This window comes from Delphinapterus leucas, chromosome 1 (genome assembly GCF_059928025.1).
Source record: "Delphinapterus leucas isolate spDelLeu-1000000601 "Yukka" chromosome 1, BTC_Dleu_Yukka2, whole genome shotgun sequence".
In the NCBI taxonomy this organism is placed as follows: Eukaryota; Metazoa; Chordata; class Mammalia; order Artiodactyla; family Monodontidae; genus Delphinapterus; species Delphinapterus leucas.
Genome location: NC_143129.1, coordinates 27,035,981 through 27,053,506, shown reverse-complemented (window position 1 = coordinate 27,053,506; position 17,526 = coordinate 27,035,981). Strand labels below are relative to the sequence as shown.

General features: G+C 47.5%; 1 protein-coding gene across 3 annotated transcripts in view; it reads left to right on the top strand.

Annotated features, from left to right (window-relative positions):
• The window catches only part of SUSD4 (sushi domain containing 4), a 125,237-nt gene that overhangs the window by 86,729 nt on the left and 20,982 nt on the right, over positions 1-17,526 (top strand). For all 3 annotated transcript variants that reach the window (XM_089907159.1, XM_022579291.3, XM_089907155.1), the window contains 2 exons: positions 1,575-1,748; positions 6,264-6,452. In XM_089907159.1, the coding sequence (XP_089763285.1) occupies positions 1,575-1,748; positions 6,264-6,452 (363 nt within the window). The remainder of the gene's footprint in view (positions 1-1,574; positions 1,749-6,263; positions 6,453-17,526) is intronic.

The following is a 17,526-nucleotide window of genomic DNA, read 5'->3' as shown; positions in this document are numbered from 1 at the left end:
GCTGAGAAACCCACTGAGAAATTTCTGAAGGAAGCTTCTATGATCATCAAAGTGCTGTTTTTAAATTTTGCCTTGTTTCAAAAAACTAAGAAGCAGCAAACTGGAAACATAACTCATCTACCTGACTCTGAAAGTAGAAATAAATAAATAGCTCATGCTTACAAGCATATATGCGTGTAAAATCAGAGACTTTAAAACAGGAGATGAAGAGAGACACATGGTGAACAAAGTGACTTAAACCAGATGGGACTGACGTGTACACACTGCTATATTTAAAATGGATAACCAACAGAGATCTACTGTATAGCACAGGCAACTCGGTTCAACATTCTGCAATAATCTACACGGGAAAAGAATTTGAAAAGATACATATATACGTATCACTGGATCACCTTGCTGTACACCTGAAACGAACACAACAACATTGTTAATCAACTCTAATATATGTTTAAAAAAAAAAATTAGATGGGATTAGTTGGGCGGTGTTTAGAGGGGGGAGGGGCCAGAGGGGGCAGGACCCCAACTTCCCAGCGCAGAGTGGACTGGCCCGCAGGGTAAACTGGAGGTAGGTAGAGTTAGAAGTGGATAGTTACAATTGATTAGGGTTTTTTGGCTTTTTTTTTTTGTTTTTTTGCGGTACGCGGGCCTCTCACTGTTGTGGCCTCTCCCGTTGCGGAGCACAGGCTCCGGACGCGCAGGCTCAGCGGCCATGGCTCACGGGCCCAGCCGCTCCGCGGCAAGTGGGATCTTCCCAGACCGGGGCACGAACCCACGTCCCCAGCATCGGCAGGCGGACCCTCAACCACTGCGCCACCAGGGAAGCCCCACGATTGATTAGATTTATTTTCTCTTTTAATCATTTTGTTGCATGATTGTCCCCCCAACACCCTTCTCCTGACCCCGTGGCCTCTTCCCCTCCCAGCCACCTGCGTTCTGCTCTGATTCCATTTTTCAAAGGCATTTGAAAAATTCCATTTTTCAAAGGTTGCTTTCTCTGAGTCTTTTGTGATATTGGCAGTAGTATGTGCTGCTCTATTTATTATCTTTTTAAAAACCGATAAGGTGGATGGGAAATGCTAATAGCAAATGCAGCCCCAGCTCGGCCCCCTGCTGTTCTGCAAGGCACATTTTCTTATCAGGCCCAGGCCCTCGCCCCAGAGGCAGAGGCGGGAGGACCAGGCGAGAGCAGCCAGCCAGGCTGTTTGGTGCAGTGCGCGGTCCACAAACACAGCCAAGTGGGCAACCAGCTAGATAGTTCAGGTGAATCCCCAGCTTTTGTCTTTCTTCACTCGTTGCCAAAATTGCCTGTAAGCTCAACTGTAAAGTGTAAGGTGTCGCGGGCGGAAAACAAGGTTCCTTTTGGACCTCGACCCCTCTTCCTATTTCTCTGTGAAGCAGGTTCTGCAGCTTCTGCTGCTTGCCCTTGGGACCTGAGTCTAGTGATAAATAAGGAACCATTTATCAGATCGCCACGTAGGTTGAGACCAGGTGTGAAAATAAGAGCTTTCTTGTGAAGCTGTGAACCACAACTGTTTGAATTCCAAAAATAATGTGTCCTTTTTACGCAATTGCAGATTGCCGCATCCCGCAAATTGAAGATGCCGAGATTCATAACAAGACATACAGACATGGAGATAAATTAATCATCACTTGTCACGAAGGATTCAAGATCCGGTACCCTGACCGGTACAACATGGCTTCATTATGTCGTGATGACGGAACGTGGGACCATCTGCCCATCTGTCAAGGTACGGGGCTGAGGCTGTGGTTCTCAGCTGTTCTCTCAGACTTGATTGTGGAGCGGGTACACGTTTCTCTAATAGGATGACCGGGGAAACACAAAGCCACGCACACCCCATGGTTCAGCTGTACTGCACTCTGATCACCACAGCTCTGTGTTTGGAATCTTCCCACAATTCCCTGTGCTTCTCTCCAGCTCTGTACACCCAGCTTTAAAGTTTAAATGGGAGATACCTTATTCTTTAGTGTGTTGGATGTCTCCTTTATTCTAAGAAACCAAAAGTCGTTGCAGAATTAGGAGCCTTGTAACTGGGCTGTGAACACAATGATGAACTATTGTATATTTAATGGAAATAACAGCATTTATACTGATTTCGGTTGTGGTGCGAATATATTTAAAGCCAATCTTACAGAGGCTGTTTTCTCTTAATAATGTTATCCTTTTTTATAATGCATGAGGAGCAGAAAAATAATCAAATTCAAATTTCATCCAAACCATACGATGAATATTTATCCTCCTGCGTTTTTTAAATTTGCTTGGGCCGACACAGAGGGCCCCCTGTTTGTGAAAATAAGCCCTCGAGTTCCCATTAATTCTGATTTTATTTTTTGACATGTGACTTGGACCAAAGGACTAAGAAACCCATGCATAATTCATAATCCAAGGGAGAAGGCTAGCAATCGTATTTACACCAAAAGCACTGGCATGTTAAAGTTGAGACGGATGTCAACTTTCTGCTTGGAAATCATGACGGGCAGACTCTGATATTGCTTTGTGCACCCCATAGTTGGAAATAAATCATTTCCTTATGTGAGAGTTTAGGAGTCACGGCCCCTTGAAGAAACAAAGGCTTCAGGATTAGGAGGACAGAGGCAGCCGAGGTCCTCACCCTCCTGCATTTCTCCCCAGAAGCTTCTGGGTTGTTTAGCGTGTTATGTGTTACATTCTTAAAGGAGACACGTGATTTATTTGTACTCTCTTAGAGACTCTCCACAGAATCAGCAGCCGGCTTTTAGGTGGGGCTGTTTATCCAAATGAACTTTATTAACCATGGATTCGTTCCAGTCCTGCGGCGCTATCCGAGTAACGGCCAAGAAAATTATTTCAGACTCCAACCCCTTCTCGCTTTCATATTTTCCACTTGTCTTTCGGTTCTCCCACCCTTTCAATTTCCTTTTACATCCCTTAAATACAGTACGCTTCTTTAGGAGTTCTTTTTACCCCGATGATTTTTTTAAATGCCCTATGGGGATAGACATCTTGGGGTGTCATTGTCACGAGTTCAGGTGCAGGCTTGCCTCTTGCTCTGTCTGTGCCCTTTCGCCCCTCCCCTCTAGCACCCCTTACAAAATCTCAGTCATAACACAGCTTCGATGTTTTTTGCAGCAACAGAAGAGCTGGCTGGCCGCTCTTGAAAGGTGTGCTTCTTCAAACAGCAGTACAGCCCACAGCCCACTTTCAGCCCTCCTCAGAGCCCTCGGTCCCCACAGAGGAGGTGCCCCTGGTCTGGGCCCTGATACCCCCCTCCAGCCCCTGCACCTTGCCGTCCACCCGCGTGGGCACAGCAGGGTTGCTTTAGACAGCCTGACACCTCTCGAGCCCCCAGGGGGTATATAATTGGCCCTTCGAGGGACATTTCATCCTGTAATTTTTATTTGCACCTATAGATCCAGGGGCGGCAGCCTGAGGAACCGTCTCTCTATTATCTCGAAGTGCAAATAGAAATCACATTCAACTATTGAGTTGACGTCAGTTTTCTACTGTATTTTTATGACAGGCTGTCCTCCAACCGAGTGTGAGCATAGCTTTCCTTCTCTGATTGGCTGCACGTGTTCCAACCCCTTTCCTCTCCTTCTGGGGTCGGAGGTGGGAACCGTTCCAAGGCCATTTTTTTCCCGAAACTTTGTGTTTTAGAGATCCACGTGCCGATGCTTCCTGCTCCCTGTGGGTCGGAGTTAGTTTTTGACTTAGGGGATGCAGTCTATCCACATGGGTAGCTTAGAACCACACTCCTTCCCAGAAGGAGGCAGGGGCACAGTCACGTGTGCCCACACATTGGAACCCTGCTCAGGGTTCTAACACATTCCCTTGTTGGTGTTGATCTGCTTATCTTTTTTTTTTTTTTTCTCAGTTACTGATCCTGTTTATGCCTGATTGCCAAACTCCCTTCACACATTTCACTTTTGCCATGAACAGTGTTAATTTTCAGCTCCGAAAAAGAAAAAAAATCCTTTAAGACCGTTGGGACTGCCCAAAAGGATGGCTGGGCACCATGCGTTTCTGATCTGGTCCATCCTGAGTGTGGCTTGTTCCGGGCAGGGATCTTTGGGGTCTGTGGGGTCTGCGGGGCTCCAGGACACCAGGATGCAGCGGTGCAGGTTGACCCTTGACGACCCCAGAGTGAATGAGTCCTACATTCTGCACCCCTCACTGTGTTGTCTGTGTCTGCTCTGATACAGACACAGACACCACAGTCTAAGGCGCCGACCCGAGCAGTTCGCTGAATACGCAGCTCTTCGACGCTTGTATTGTAATGTGTCAGAGAGTCATCTTAAGAGAGGAGTTCCGTCATCTGCTTCAGTGCCTGCGTGATACAGTTTGTGCTCGGTGATTGGAAGGGAAAGTAGGTTTTTCCATTATCTATTATTTACTTCACACACAATTAGTTCTCCCCGGGAAGAGCACAGCTCTGCAGGGTCATTATTCCCTCCAGTGAAGCTGCTGAAGCCAATAAGAAATTCACTATTCACAGCAGATGCCACACCAAGTGGGCTGCTGTGCCACTGGGAATGTTCCACTGGCTGCACAGGCTTCAGGACAAAAGGCAGCTACTGTTTTACAGAAGTAGGGATCGAGGCCTCACGCTCACTCGGACGGCACACAGTATCCTGTGCATGGTGCACAAACTCGCTACAGCACGTCTGCTCAAAGCCTGGTGCCACGGCAACAGCGCCCGGAAACCTGTAGCAGTGCAAATCCTCGAGCTCCACACGGACCCACTGAACCAGAAGCTCTGGGTGTGTGGGCCAGCAGTCTGTCCTACAAGCCCTCCCTGGGTTATTCTCAAGTTTGAGAACCACTGCGTTACATGTTACTTTCCTATTTCACCTAAAACACAATGGGATTTTCAAAACTTCCATTGCACTGCGTCAGGCAGGTGTCTGTTCCATTACCTGCTGCCGTGGAACCCAGTCTGCATCCTAACCTTCTCGAGCTGCCCACCACCACTGCTGAAACAGGAAATAGTCTCTCTTCCCTCTGTGGCACCTCAGTGGTTCTCAGCCCTGATGGCACTTTAAGATTATGTGGGGAGCTTTAAAAAAGGTAGGGGTGTCCAGGCTGGATACCTACCCGGGCACAGGTCTGGGCATTAGTGTTTTTAAAAATTTCCTCAGGTGAAAAGGGAAGCCTCCTACACTGTTGGTGGGAAGGCAAGTAGGTGGGGCCACTGTGGAAAACAGTATGGAGGTTCCTCAAAAGACTAAAAATAGAATTAACATATGACCTAGGAATCCCCCCCCATGCATCTATCCGGACAAAACTTTAATTCAAAAAGATCCATGCACCCCAATGTTCATAGCAGCACTGTTTAAAATAGCCAAGACATAGAAACAACCTAAATGTCCATCAACAGAGGAATGGATAAAGAAGATATGTGGTACATATATACGATGGAATATTACTCAGCCATAAAAAAGAACGAAATAATGCCACTTGCAGCAACATGGATGCAACTAGAGATTATCATACTAAATGAAGTAAGTCAGACAGAGAAAGACAAATACCGTATTATATCACTTATATGTGAAATCTAAAATATGACACAAATGAACCTATCTATGAAACAGAAACGGACATAGAGAACAGACTTGTGGTTGCCAAGGGGGAGGGGGTTGGGGGGAGGGATGGAGTGGGAGGTTGGGATTAGCAGATGTAAGCGATTATATACAGGATGGAGAAACAACAAGGTCCTACTGTATCACACTGGGAACTATATTCAGTATAATAAACCATATGTGATAACCATTATGTGATAAACCATATGTGATAAACCATTATGTGATAAACCATAATGGAAAAGAATATAAAAAAGAATGCATGTATGTATATGTATAACTGAATCACTTTGCTGTACAGCAGAAATTAGCACAACATTGTAAATCAACTATACTTGAGTGAAAAATAAATTAATTAAAAACTTTCCTCAGGTGATTCTAACATGCAGTCAGGGCTGGAACCACCGGCTAGGGGTGTCCCGATCCACAGCTCCACCTCTCGTTACTACTTCCCTACTCGTCTGACCCTCTCGATGCCACTTGCAACTATACAAGCAAATGCCTGCTTTAGAAATAGAATAGGTACACAGATAAGGAGGTCTGAGCATTTAAGACCAAGGTGTGCGGTCCTCGGAGGCCATGCCGCGTTTTCAGCGGGGGAAACAGAAAGACATATAGTGCTTTGTCTTTCAGGTGTACAAAGATGACCACGTGAGACACTTCCCTTTTTCTTTCCCACGTCGCAGGCTGCCTGAGACCGCTCGCCTCTTCTAATGGCTATGTGAACATCTCCGAGTTCCAGACCTCCTTCCCAGTGGGAACTGTGATCTCCTATCACTGCTTTCCTGGATTCAAACTCGAGGGGTCGGAGTATCTCGAGTGCTTACACAACCTTATCTGGTCGTCAAGCCCACCCCGGTGCCTTGCTCTGGAAGGTATCACATCTTATTCTTTTGGAAGTTGAATTTTGGCTTATTAAAGTGGATGTTTCAATAGGAGGTAAAGAGCTGAGATTATGGTCAGCAATAACTTCTGTTCCCTGAGTACACATTGCTTGCAGAGGCAGCAAGCCTGGTCATCTGCCATGAAGCAATACTTACAACCAGACATAAAACTGGCTTTCCCCATTCTCAGGCTTAAAGGGGATGAAAGAGAAAAGTTTCAGGCATCAAAGGTTATACTGCAAAATATTGCAAAGTTAAATGAAATGCCTTCAAAAATTAATTTTCTCTGCACCAAATGAAAATAGATTGTATTATGGCATCATTAATCTCACCCCTCGTTTTATTGTTGTGTCAGTGTTTCCTCCTATTTCCATTCATTTTATGGCTTGGCTCTAAATGTTTTGCTGCAAGCACACACTTGGAAGCCTGAAACCAAGAGATCTTTCCTCCTTGTTTTTGTTAAATATATGCGATTATTTTTGAGTGTGGTTCACTAAAGACCACTATCAGTAGTATGAAATGGTCGGGGTGGGAGGTGGTCAGAGCATCCACTGCTGGAATCAGGCCAGTGTCTATAAGGGTCTATAGAAACTTCTCCTAGGTAAGCTGGGCATACTGGCTCAGCCCTCACTTTAATTCAGGTCTTGAAATTATGATTACGCAGGGAACAAACACCGATTTACTTCTTGGCATCTGAATACAGTGGGCGGGAGGGGGGTCTATATGGGGAAAGAAAAAAATGAAAGGAAATCTCTAATCAAGAGCCCCTCCAAAGCCCATCTGCAGCTTTTCTTGGGAAACAAATCAAGACACAGTAGAATGTAGAAACAAACAAGTTCTTACAAGCACCGTCTGCCTCCACGCGTGCACCTCAGTGTGGGACGAGGTCAGGTTAGGAGGTGTGTTATGGGGGCTGACAGCCAGAGGGATCAGAGGTGTCTCCTAAGGAAGACCATGGATTGGCTGGAGCCATGGAGCTTCCTTAGAGAGAAAGGAGGAAGGGGTGGAAGGGAGGGGAGCCTGGTGCTTGAAGGAGAGAGAATGCCAGCCGGGGCCGTCAGTGGTGCTCTTCTCCTAGGCTGGTAAGCGGAACCCCCGCTCGCCCCTACTTCCCACCCATCCTAAATCTCCTAGGGGGTCAGAGCCCACAGTAGAGAGAGGTAAAATACAGGACACCCAGTTAAATCTGAATCTCAGATAAATAGCAAATAATTTTTTAATGTGAACATGTCCTAAATATTGGATGGGACTTACTCATGGTCAACAAGTATTCTTTGTTTATCCGAACTTCAACTATAACTCAGTGTCCTGTATTTTCATTTGCCACCTCTGGCAACCCTAGCCTAGAGGGATAAGGGTATCTCCTGTTTCCACTGGGAACAGCTTTTCTGCCGTCTGGACACCGCTGGCCAGCGTGGTGAGTGTGGGCTGCTGGTGAATGGGGGCTTTTCTGGTTCCTGGAGGTTTCTCCCTGCTCAGATAAGCAGAACTAGAGGACCTGTTAAAGGTATTATGTTACAGTTATATCAATTTTAAATGCTATTTTCAAATCTTCTCAAATTCAGTTCAAACACCTTTCAAGCCATCATGTTCTAAGCTTCATTTTGAGACTTTGAAAGCAGTTTTTCTGGAGCTTAGGGAATATAATGTGAATAGGCATAAAACAAAATCTCACTTTAAGGGGCAGTGAGCTAAGGTTATGAACAGGAAGCCATGAGTGGCTTCTGATTGGAAATGAGTCTTGTGATTTAACACAAGTCCCTTTTTCTCTGCCAGCCTGGCCTGTGCCCGAAGGGGACGCTAAAAGTCCAGGTGACAGCTGCCTGTGACAAGAAGGCCACCTAATACCTTTTTGTCCTCCATTTTTAAAAAAATAGTATTTACATCCTTATTTTCAATACATGTTCCTTTCAATTACCTGATGCAATTAGTTTGTGAGACCCTTAAATGCTACCCTGGCTAAAGGCACCAAAGACATGATTCTAAACTGAGAGAGGCAGAGAGGACTAAAGGGTTTTTTGTCTCAAGACTTCATAGAAGCTGGGTTAAAATAAAAGGTAAGGATCCACGAACAAAAAGTATCCAGATGACACCCGGGTGCTGGTATTTCCTTAACTCTTACTTGAATAGTGTATCATCTTTTTCAAAGGCGGTGCCTTATTTATGCAAATTGTCAAATGGTATTCAACGTAGATGCGCTGTCCCGAGGGAATCTACCCACCCCTTTAATATATCACCCACGGTCCCCCATCCCCTCATTTTTTTTTCTGTCTTCCTGAGCACGCAATTTGATTTTTCTTGATGGCAGAGTGAAAATTATCGCACTGTGCTGTGGAATCATGACACTCTCGGGGGCTTTGAATAATATATTAGGGCGCTCTGACCCCTGGTATGACTGGGTCTGGACAGCTGTGCCATGGAAGCCTTTCTCTGTGAGCTTTTTATCCCCTTCCCTTTCCTGTCTCCCTGTTAATCCGTCAATCCATCACGTGTCACGGTACCTGTCACTTCAGTTCCCTCCACCCCTCGAGCTCTTTTTTCTAACCTGCCACAAGCCTGGAGACAGAATCACCAGGATGGTCATGGAGGCGCTGTAGGGCATTGATTAGAGTGTGGGTTGGCATCAGACTGGCTGAGTTCACATCCTGAGTTTCCTACTTAATCAGTTTGACCTGGGGCAAGTCGCTTAGCTTCTATCAGCCTCTACTTCCTCATCTGTAGAATGCGGGAGATGACTGTACCTGTGGGACTGTGAGGGTCCAGTGTGATAACAAATGTAACACATTTAGTGAAGTGCCGGGTGCACAGTAGGTGGTCGATCAAGTGTCCATCATTATTAAGTGCTATTAGACTTATGTACGGAGTCACACTAAATGAGAATCTGGGCATGGCTGTGTGAACAAAATACCCAGGCTTTTATGCATTTACACTGCAACATCGTGTTGGTTGTTCAGAGGAGATTTTGGTTACTTGCATACTTTTTTTTTTTTTTTTTGCGGTACGCGGGCCTCTCACTGTTGTGGCCTCTCCCGTTGCGGAGCACAGGCTCCGGACGCGCAGGCTCAGCGGCTAGGGCTCACGGGCCCAGCCACTCCACGGCATGTGGGATCTTCCCGGACTGGGGCACGAACCCACATCCCCTGCATCGGCAGGTGGACCCTCAACCACTGCGCCACCAGGGAAGCCCCGGTTACTTGCATACTTTTAACTGTGTTTGTATAAGATGAATCGCAGATAATGGGAGGAAGTACTGAACAATAGTAATGATTGCCAGTTATCTTGAGAGCTTACTGTGTATCAGAATGTTTGACAAAGTATCTCATTTAGTCCTCCTATTGCCTTTGTGAGACAAGTACTACTTTTTTTTTTTTATATTTATTTGGCTGCGCCGGGTCTTAGTTGTGGCACACGGGATCGTTTTTGTTTAGTTGTGGCATGCGAACTCTTAGTTGTGGCATGTGGGATCTCTAGTTGTGGCATGTGGGATCTAGTTCCCTGACCAGGGATCAAACCCGGGCCCCCTGCATTGGGAGTGCGGAGTCTCAGCCACTGGACCACCAGGGAAGTCCCAGACAAGTACTGTTTTTAATCCCATGTTACTGCTGAGCAAGCCCAGGTTTCTAGAGATTCAGTAACTCAGCCAAGGTCACACAGTTAGTAAGTGGGGGGGTGGGGACTCGAACAAGGGTCTTTGCCACTTGAAAGCTCATGCTCTTCATCACTAAGGTGCATTATGTAATTATGCGTGATCTGATTGGTTCTGATTTCTTTACAATTTGATATTTTTATAGCCATTTTTTTAAAGCGTCAAAAAATTTAAAACAGTTATCACACAGGAAGGGATTTGTTCTTCTAGTCCAATTCTCCTCCCTGTAGAAATCCCAGCTGCAGGGGGCCGTGAGTCCGGGTGGCAGACAGCACTCCCCGCTGTCCCGCACGTGCCCATGAGTCACCCCGTTACAGCAGAGCCTCACTTCAGCCACTGGGCTGCGCAGGGATTGTGTCTCCTCTCGCAGACCGGACGACTGACACCTTGAAGGGTGGCGTGACTTGTCCACACTGCCAACCCTTGGCCGTGGCTTCTTCCACTGCATGCTGTCTCCTCTCCCTAGTGGCATGGAGCAGGCTTTGCTGGCGCCCGTGTTGAGTGGCAGCTGTCACACTCAGTGTCAACAATCCCGTAACTGAGGCCTGGCTTCATGAAGGACTTTATAGTTTGGAAGGAAAAACTCTGGCAGCCTCACCAAAGGTGGCAAGAATTCCCAGGCTCAGTAGAAAGGTGTGGGTGATGTGTTTCAAGGGCCTGGGGCCGTGGCACCTGGCTTATTGAGTGGTATGACACCCGTCTTCTGTCTGTTTTCCCACAGCCGGGTTGTGTGGGGTAAAACACCTGAAATCACAAAATCTTGGACCACAGTGTTGGCTACGTCATTTTAAAATACATGAATATATAAATTTGAGCCTGGAAGGAGCCCCATGGGTTTCTATGTGCTGGTCTTTCGCGCTGTGGGTCTGCGTGCTTTTCTTTATCTCTATGTGTCTTCATGTTTTCCATTCTCAGGTCGTCTTCATCTCTGAGGCTTTCATTGCTCTCTCTTTCATACACACACACATACACACATGCATTGAATCCAAGAAATCTTTAAAAAAAAACCAAAAAACCTTTGACAGTGAATGTGGGCATTTTCTCATTTGTAAGTGCTAAGAACTCTGTTTACATTGTCAGCAGTGTTTATCGGACACCTGGTAGACACAGAGCGACACCGAATTGGGCTCTGGGGAGTTACAGAGAAAGAAAAGGACATCATTCTTTACTTCGAAGACCTTACAGTCTAATGGGGAGAGCAAGATGACAAACCCCGTTACCTAGAGACTAGCGTCATCACAGACCGCACCACGTATGCCCATAGCTACCTTAACCAAAGGGCACGTGCGTGCTTCTGCATTTGGAAAGAGGGAAAGGAAAGTTCTGGTAGGTGGTATCGCAATTGTAAAATGAAAATTTCTGTCTGGGGATCTATGAGTTTTTGCGTCTTTTCCCTGAAGGCCAAACAGAAGTGTGTTTTTGTCTCTGCTTGGGCTTTGGGAAAAGAGAACGAGTCTAAACATCTTACTCATTTGGAAGGACTGTGCATTTTGAAGCTCTGTAGAGCTCAGTAGCCAAGGCAACATGCCTTAGTGTGTGTGAGGAGTGCCGGCCCAATGGTTTGAAGGTGGAATATAGGAGAATATTGAGGGGCATAAAAATAAGCAAACGAACCAAGCATGCAACAGACGGTTACAGGCAAGGCTGCAAAGACACATGTCTAGGAAGTGGTACTAACTCCCCAGAATCCCATAGACACTGTGATGTTAGGGCTGCAAGGGATGCTGGCTGCAGGTGGCTGCAGTAAAGGGCTCTTTGTCTGCATGGGGAAGAACCATGCAAAAGCCTTACGTATCAGAACACTCCATTCACATTCAAGTTTTCAAATGTCCTGGGAGTAGTAACACGGGTGCTGGGTATCTGTTGACAGGAATTCCTGGGAGCCGGTTAACGACAGCAGAGTTCACATGACTGCATCTTTGAGGCAGGTAGCAAGGGCTGGGAGGACAGATGGTTGACGCCCAAAGTTGGGAGTTTTTAGTCCCTGGTTGTGACCTCCGCACTTAAAGATTCCTCTGTTTCCCAACCATTAAATTAGAGGGCTGGATCCTTTAACCAAAGGCCCTTCTTTCAAGAGCCTCTGGGGAAAAAGATGGGATCAGATCTAGAAAGGACCAGTCAAACATTTAGTGAGATTAGAGTTTGAAAAGAAAGAAACCCAAATCAGTGGTATATGCTATTTTAAATAAATGCCTGTGAGATTCATGTATGCGTTCAGTAAAAATTTTTATGTTCGTATGCCAAGTATTTTGCAAGGCACAGAGGATACAGAGGCAAACTAGTGACATGAGGTCTCTGGCCGCTGGGCTCACCCATCCCATGTGCAGTTCCTGAAAGTTCACTCTACACAGCTGGGGCTCAGCTCAGAATATTCCATTTCTAAGTTTCCAGGGCCTTTGGTGGTAGAGAAGATTGTTACCTACTCTGAGGCCGCCTGGAAGGGGTTCCCAAGGGGGTCTCTATGGTTTTGAAGGACCTGGGGAGGGTGAGCCACTTTTTGCTGTGTTGGATTGTCTGCCACATGGTGCCTGGGCTGCACTCCGAAGGCAGTGGGAACACGGGCTTCCCAGGAGGACCACGCGCGTGGACCCCGGGGCCCAGGAGAGTTTGTTGTGCTTGTGTGTTTGCTTTTCCCAAACAGAGAAATAAATCGCTCCAGGAACCGTAGGGGCCTACGGTTTCATTTGCCATGACTGAGGTGGGGGCTTCCCCAATGCTGACCTTTCAACAGACTTCCTCAGCTTCGTGGCTGGCATTTCTCCCAGGAACAAGCAAACCTGACCTCATTAGAAGCTGAATATCCAAGACGTTTTGTTTTTAAGTCCATCCAGTCCCCAAACTCAGAATGCCCAAAGTAATTCCCAGCCCCCCGCCCCTTCCCATCCATTTCACTGCTCACACGGTCAGAGATGGAAGCTTAATCAGGTTCAGGTGCAATTACAAGGAAAGGCAGCAGCGAGATTTCCTAAGAGCCTACGAGTGCCCAGGGGTCCTTTTAGGTCTGCATCCTTATATAAGAAAAGAAGGAAAAATAAGAAACTGAAAAACCCTGTTTGGTCAAATGTGAAATTACTTGAAAGGTTCCAATCTGGGATCAAAACTCAAAGCCAGTTTGGACGGGGTGGGTTCCCAGCTCCTGAGTGGCCTTTTCATTGTGCTTTGTTGCCTAGTCAAAACTCGTTTCTGGTACAAGAAGCGCCCGGAGGCAAAGGCACAGGCAGGGATCTCTCTCCAGGGGCCCTGCCTTCACGCAGCAGCGCCTCGGGACTTTAAATGAATCCTGTGTAGGAACAAGAAAGAGAGAGGAAGAACCCGGGCCTCCTCAGAAAAGACCTGCCCAGCGTCTTATCCTCGGCAGATAACACTCAAAGGGATAATCACAGCCCACCCTGTGCCAAGGTGGTTCCCATTTTACAAAAGGAAAATACGAAGCACAGAAAGGAGTCCAGGCCTGGTCCGAGGAAGGTTGCTGTAAATTATTGTCCGTGGTGAGGTCACGTGTCGCTGTCTCATCCCCTAAACCAGAGTCAGACGTGCTCCCATGGAGCTGTGTCCCTCCTGCTGCCACGTCTCACCAGACAAGCAAGGTCTCTCGCGCCTTCCTGCCCAGCCATCCTCGACCACAAAGTGGCCAACTGGACCTCTTAATTAGCTGGAAACTTTTGTATTGAATCTTAAGTCAGTCAAGGGAAATGACAGAACCAAGTCACAGCGGGATTTATTGGTGCTGATTTGGGACCATTGATCATAGAATTTAGAGCTTAGAAAGCCTTAGACATCACCGGTTTACCTTTCCCCCACCCTGCGCACTGCACCCTGGCACTCCCTTTGCAGAAATGAATCAGCAGTGCTGGAGATGAGTGGATTTGTGCGAGGTCTCGGGGTCTGGGGGTGCCAGCGAGGTTCCCACCCCTGTAACCCGGCTCTGGCGCCACCGGACTGCCTCTACGGGGGGCGGGGTGGGGGGCTTCCTCACTTACATTCTTGAACAGGGAGAAGCAGATCAGAAGTTTATCTTCTTAGGAGCAACTCCAAGGTAGAGAGCACCGTGTTCCTCCCTGCATTCCCCTGGCACGTGGTATATGTACTCATCAATGTGTAGCTATTGTAACTAAAGCCTCCTTTGACTGTTGGTGGATGTCTGCTCCATGCCAGGCCCTGTGGAGGCACCTTTAGCCCATGATCTCTCATCCTAATAAGCGTCATGAGAACTAAGTGTGGTGCCAACCGCAGATGAGGAAACTGAGGCTCAGAGAGTCTCCCCGCTTTCTCAAGGTCACCCTGCTCACAAGTGGTGCAGCAGGGGGCCCCCTGAGCCCACGCTTTCTACCCACACTGCTCTTCCAGGCGCTCCTAGGACCCAGATTACCTGCTGGAGATTAGGACCTGGGCTCTAATCCTATCTCTGGTGCTTGCAGAGAGTTCATTTTGTTGGATGGGAAGGGAGTGAGTGGCAAGAGCTGATTTCTGAGGCTCTTTCGTAGCCTCCATGTTCCCTGACTCTGCTCCGAACCAGAGCACACCGATCCAGAGAGGCCATCCTGTCCTCCTCTGGCTCTGGGAGCAAAGCAAAGGGAGAGTTTCTCCCCTGGACGACTCCTGACAGTTTCCCGGAGGTGCGTATTCAGTCAACCCATGAGCCTTCACCACCAGTAGGCAACTGGCAGGGAGAGGAAATAGATGTTTGTTGGGGGTCATCTTGGCACCGGGCACTTCACTTGCCTTTTATTAGCTTTAAAACAACTCCAGGGATTATTATGCCCCTCTTCACTGACAGTCAGCAGGCTGGTAACATGGCCTCGGGGAGTAAATTGCAGAGCCAGGATTCAAAAGATTCAAAAGATCCAGCCCTGACCTGACTCCCCAGCTGTGCTTCTTCTCCTGCCCCTGCTGGCTGCTGCGAGAGAGGCCAGGTCCCTGCCTTCTGAATAATCTGCTCAGCTGCCGGTGGGCCACTTTTTCCTCTTCTGATGTTCCCTATAACCTGGATTTTTATCATGGAAGAGATTTTAGAGGGAAGAGGAGGATACACTATATGATTTGGCCCAAGCTGCACTGCGTATAATGTTGGACAACATGGGAACTTTCCCTTCCTCCCTCCCTTCTCCCACTTCCTTCCTTCTTTCCTTCCTCCCCTCCTTCCCTCTCTCCCTCCCTCCTTCCCAGTTAGGACTCTGGTACCAACCAGAGATGTACTAGATGCTGTGGGGCTATTGCTGTTAGGAATTCAAGTCCTGCTCACCAAAAGTGGAGTGATAATAGCAGCGACCCACTGGTCACCCACAGCCACCCAGGCCTCCCAGCATCCAGAGGAGACCAGCTGGCCAGGACCAGGGTCTCCTTCAGTCTCTCCTGGGCTCTCAACCTTCCTGCAGACTCAGCCGTGACCCTGCCAGCAGCTGAATCCAAATGAAATGGAGTCAGCAGACAATGAAGAAAGGAACAGTGAATGTTCTTTTTTCTCTCTTGTTTACTCAGTGTAGCAGTGGGGCCTCTATATGGGAAGAGGGAGAGAGGGCTTCTTTATCTGCTTATCTGACCCTATACCCTTCCCTTTCCTTCTCTTCCAAATGTAAGAGGATTATACAAGGCTAGGAAATACTTGGCCAGGTGGTTTTGTCCTGTCCTCAAGGCTCTGAGACCCCGGGGGTCCCTAGGAAGCCAGCAGGGTCCAAGGTCGCTTTGTTCCAGCTGCCCCCCGCTCCATGGCACTGTTTTACATACTTGCATCTCGTGTTCCCACTTAAGATTGATTTGAAGAAAGCTTCCCAGTGTAAAGTATGAAAATCATTCATCTAATTCCGCCTCCTTAGAAACTTGAGACCAGAGAAATGAAGTGATTTGCCAGGTCACAGCAGGATTCCCCCATCTCCTCAGACTCCCAGCCTTCAAGTATGTGAGTCGATGGCTAATTTCAAACCCTCATGAGGCACCCAACTTCCATCAGTCAAAGTCTTACGGGATTTCCCCATCTTATTCTCAAAAACAAAAGACTCTCCAGTTCCCTGAAGACAGATGTGTTCCCTGGGCCTGGAAAAGAGGAAATCTCAGGTCGTCCCCCTGTCATGTGTCAGTGGCGTTGGCTAGGGAGAAGCCCTGTCTGAAGCAACGTGGAGGTCGCTTTGTGAACTGAAAATGTCTTCTGCCATCTTGGCACACGTGTTAGGGCATCACATCCTCTCCTGTTCTGTTTCCTGGCAATGAACATTCCTGTATCTGGCACTGTTTGTATCACAGCTACCTTGCCTGTGACCCTCATGGGGTTTTTTCTTAGAAGAAAATGCAAACTAGCAAGCAGCCTGGTTAATTTATTGTTCACAAGCAATAGTAAATTATTCTAATACTATTTCCATGTACTGTTCATACATTACAGCAGAGTGATTACCAGAAAATAACCACCTGCGTGTCATAGCAGCATTTCTGAGGGATCACTGTGCTTAATCTTCCTCTCGCTCTTTTCTTTATACAATACGTAATTGCCGCTGTAGCACTTCCTCTTCTCGGGCACACGTCTCTCTCGTATTCAAGAGTAGATTGTGCCGTGGCATCAAGAAGCTTCATGATTCTTTTCTTTTCTTTTTTTTCTTTTCTTTTTTTTCTATATTGAATCCAGAAACATTAAGAAATCCTAAGAAAACCAAGAGACCTAGTTCCTAGTTTTCGAGTGGAACCAAGTCCTCAGGCTTCCCAGCTACTACACTATAGGCTCTTATTCTCTTGAGTTGTATGACTCCTGATCTGATAGATGGCCCTGAACTCACCCTCAGCCTCTCCCTCCAGGCCTGCTCTTTGCCAGCCGTAGCCCCTCGGCAAGCTCTGCCCACCACCTTGCTTTCCTTTTAACCTCCTTGGAAACATGTAGCCATCAACCCTCCAACTCTCCTAGGATCATCATTTTTTTTTTTTTAACCTCATTCAATTGCAGAGATTTTACACTGACATCAAAGAGAACTGATTCCTTTTCCCACCAAAGGTGAGCAAAGGTGGCAGAGTTCTGGACTGGTTTCTCTCACCAAATCAAGGAAAGAAGAGAACACCAACGGGGGACTTGGCTAACCGCCGCCCCCCGCCCCAATGTACTGTCACGTTCAGAGATGGGATCCCACCAGATGGGCTCGGACCCAACTTCTCCCAAGGCCCCTACCCCTCAGCTCTCACCTGGGCAGGCAGCCTGTCCTGGAGCAGATTCAGGCCCCAGGGGGACACAGTGGATCTGAAGCCAGGCACCATCACTCATGTTTTTATGGAAACGTCTCCTGGTTGCAAGGCACAGGGGTGGGGTTGAATCTGCGGAAACGGAATAAATCGGAAGCCCCCTCATGCTGGCTCTGTCGAAACCCTGTGTCAGATTGTGTCCGTAGGGATGCTGCAAATTTTCGGCAGTGGAAGCCACTGGTATAAAACAAGACTCCTACACGC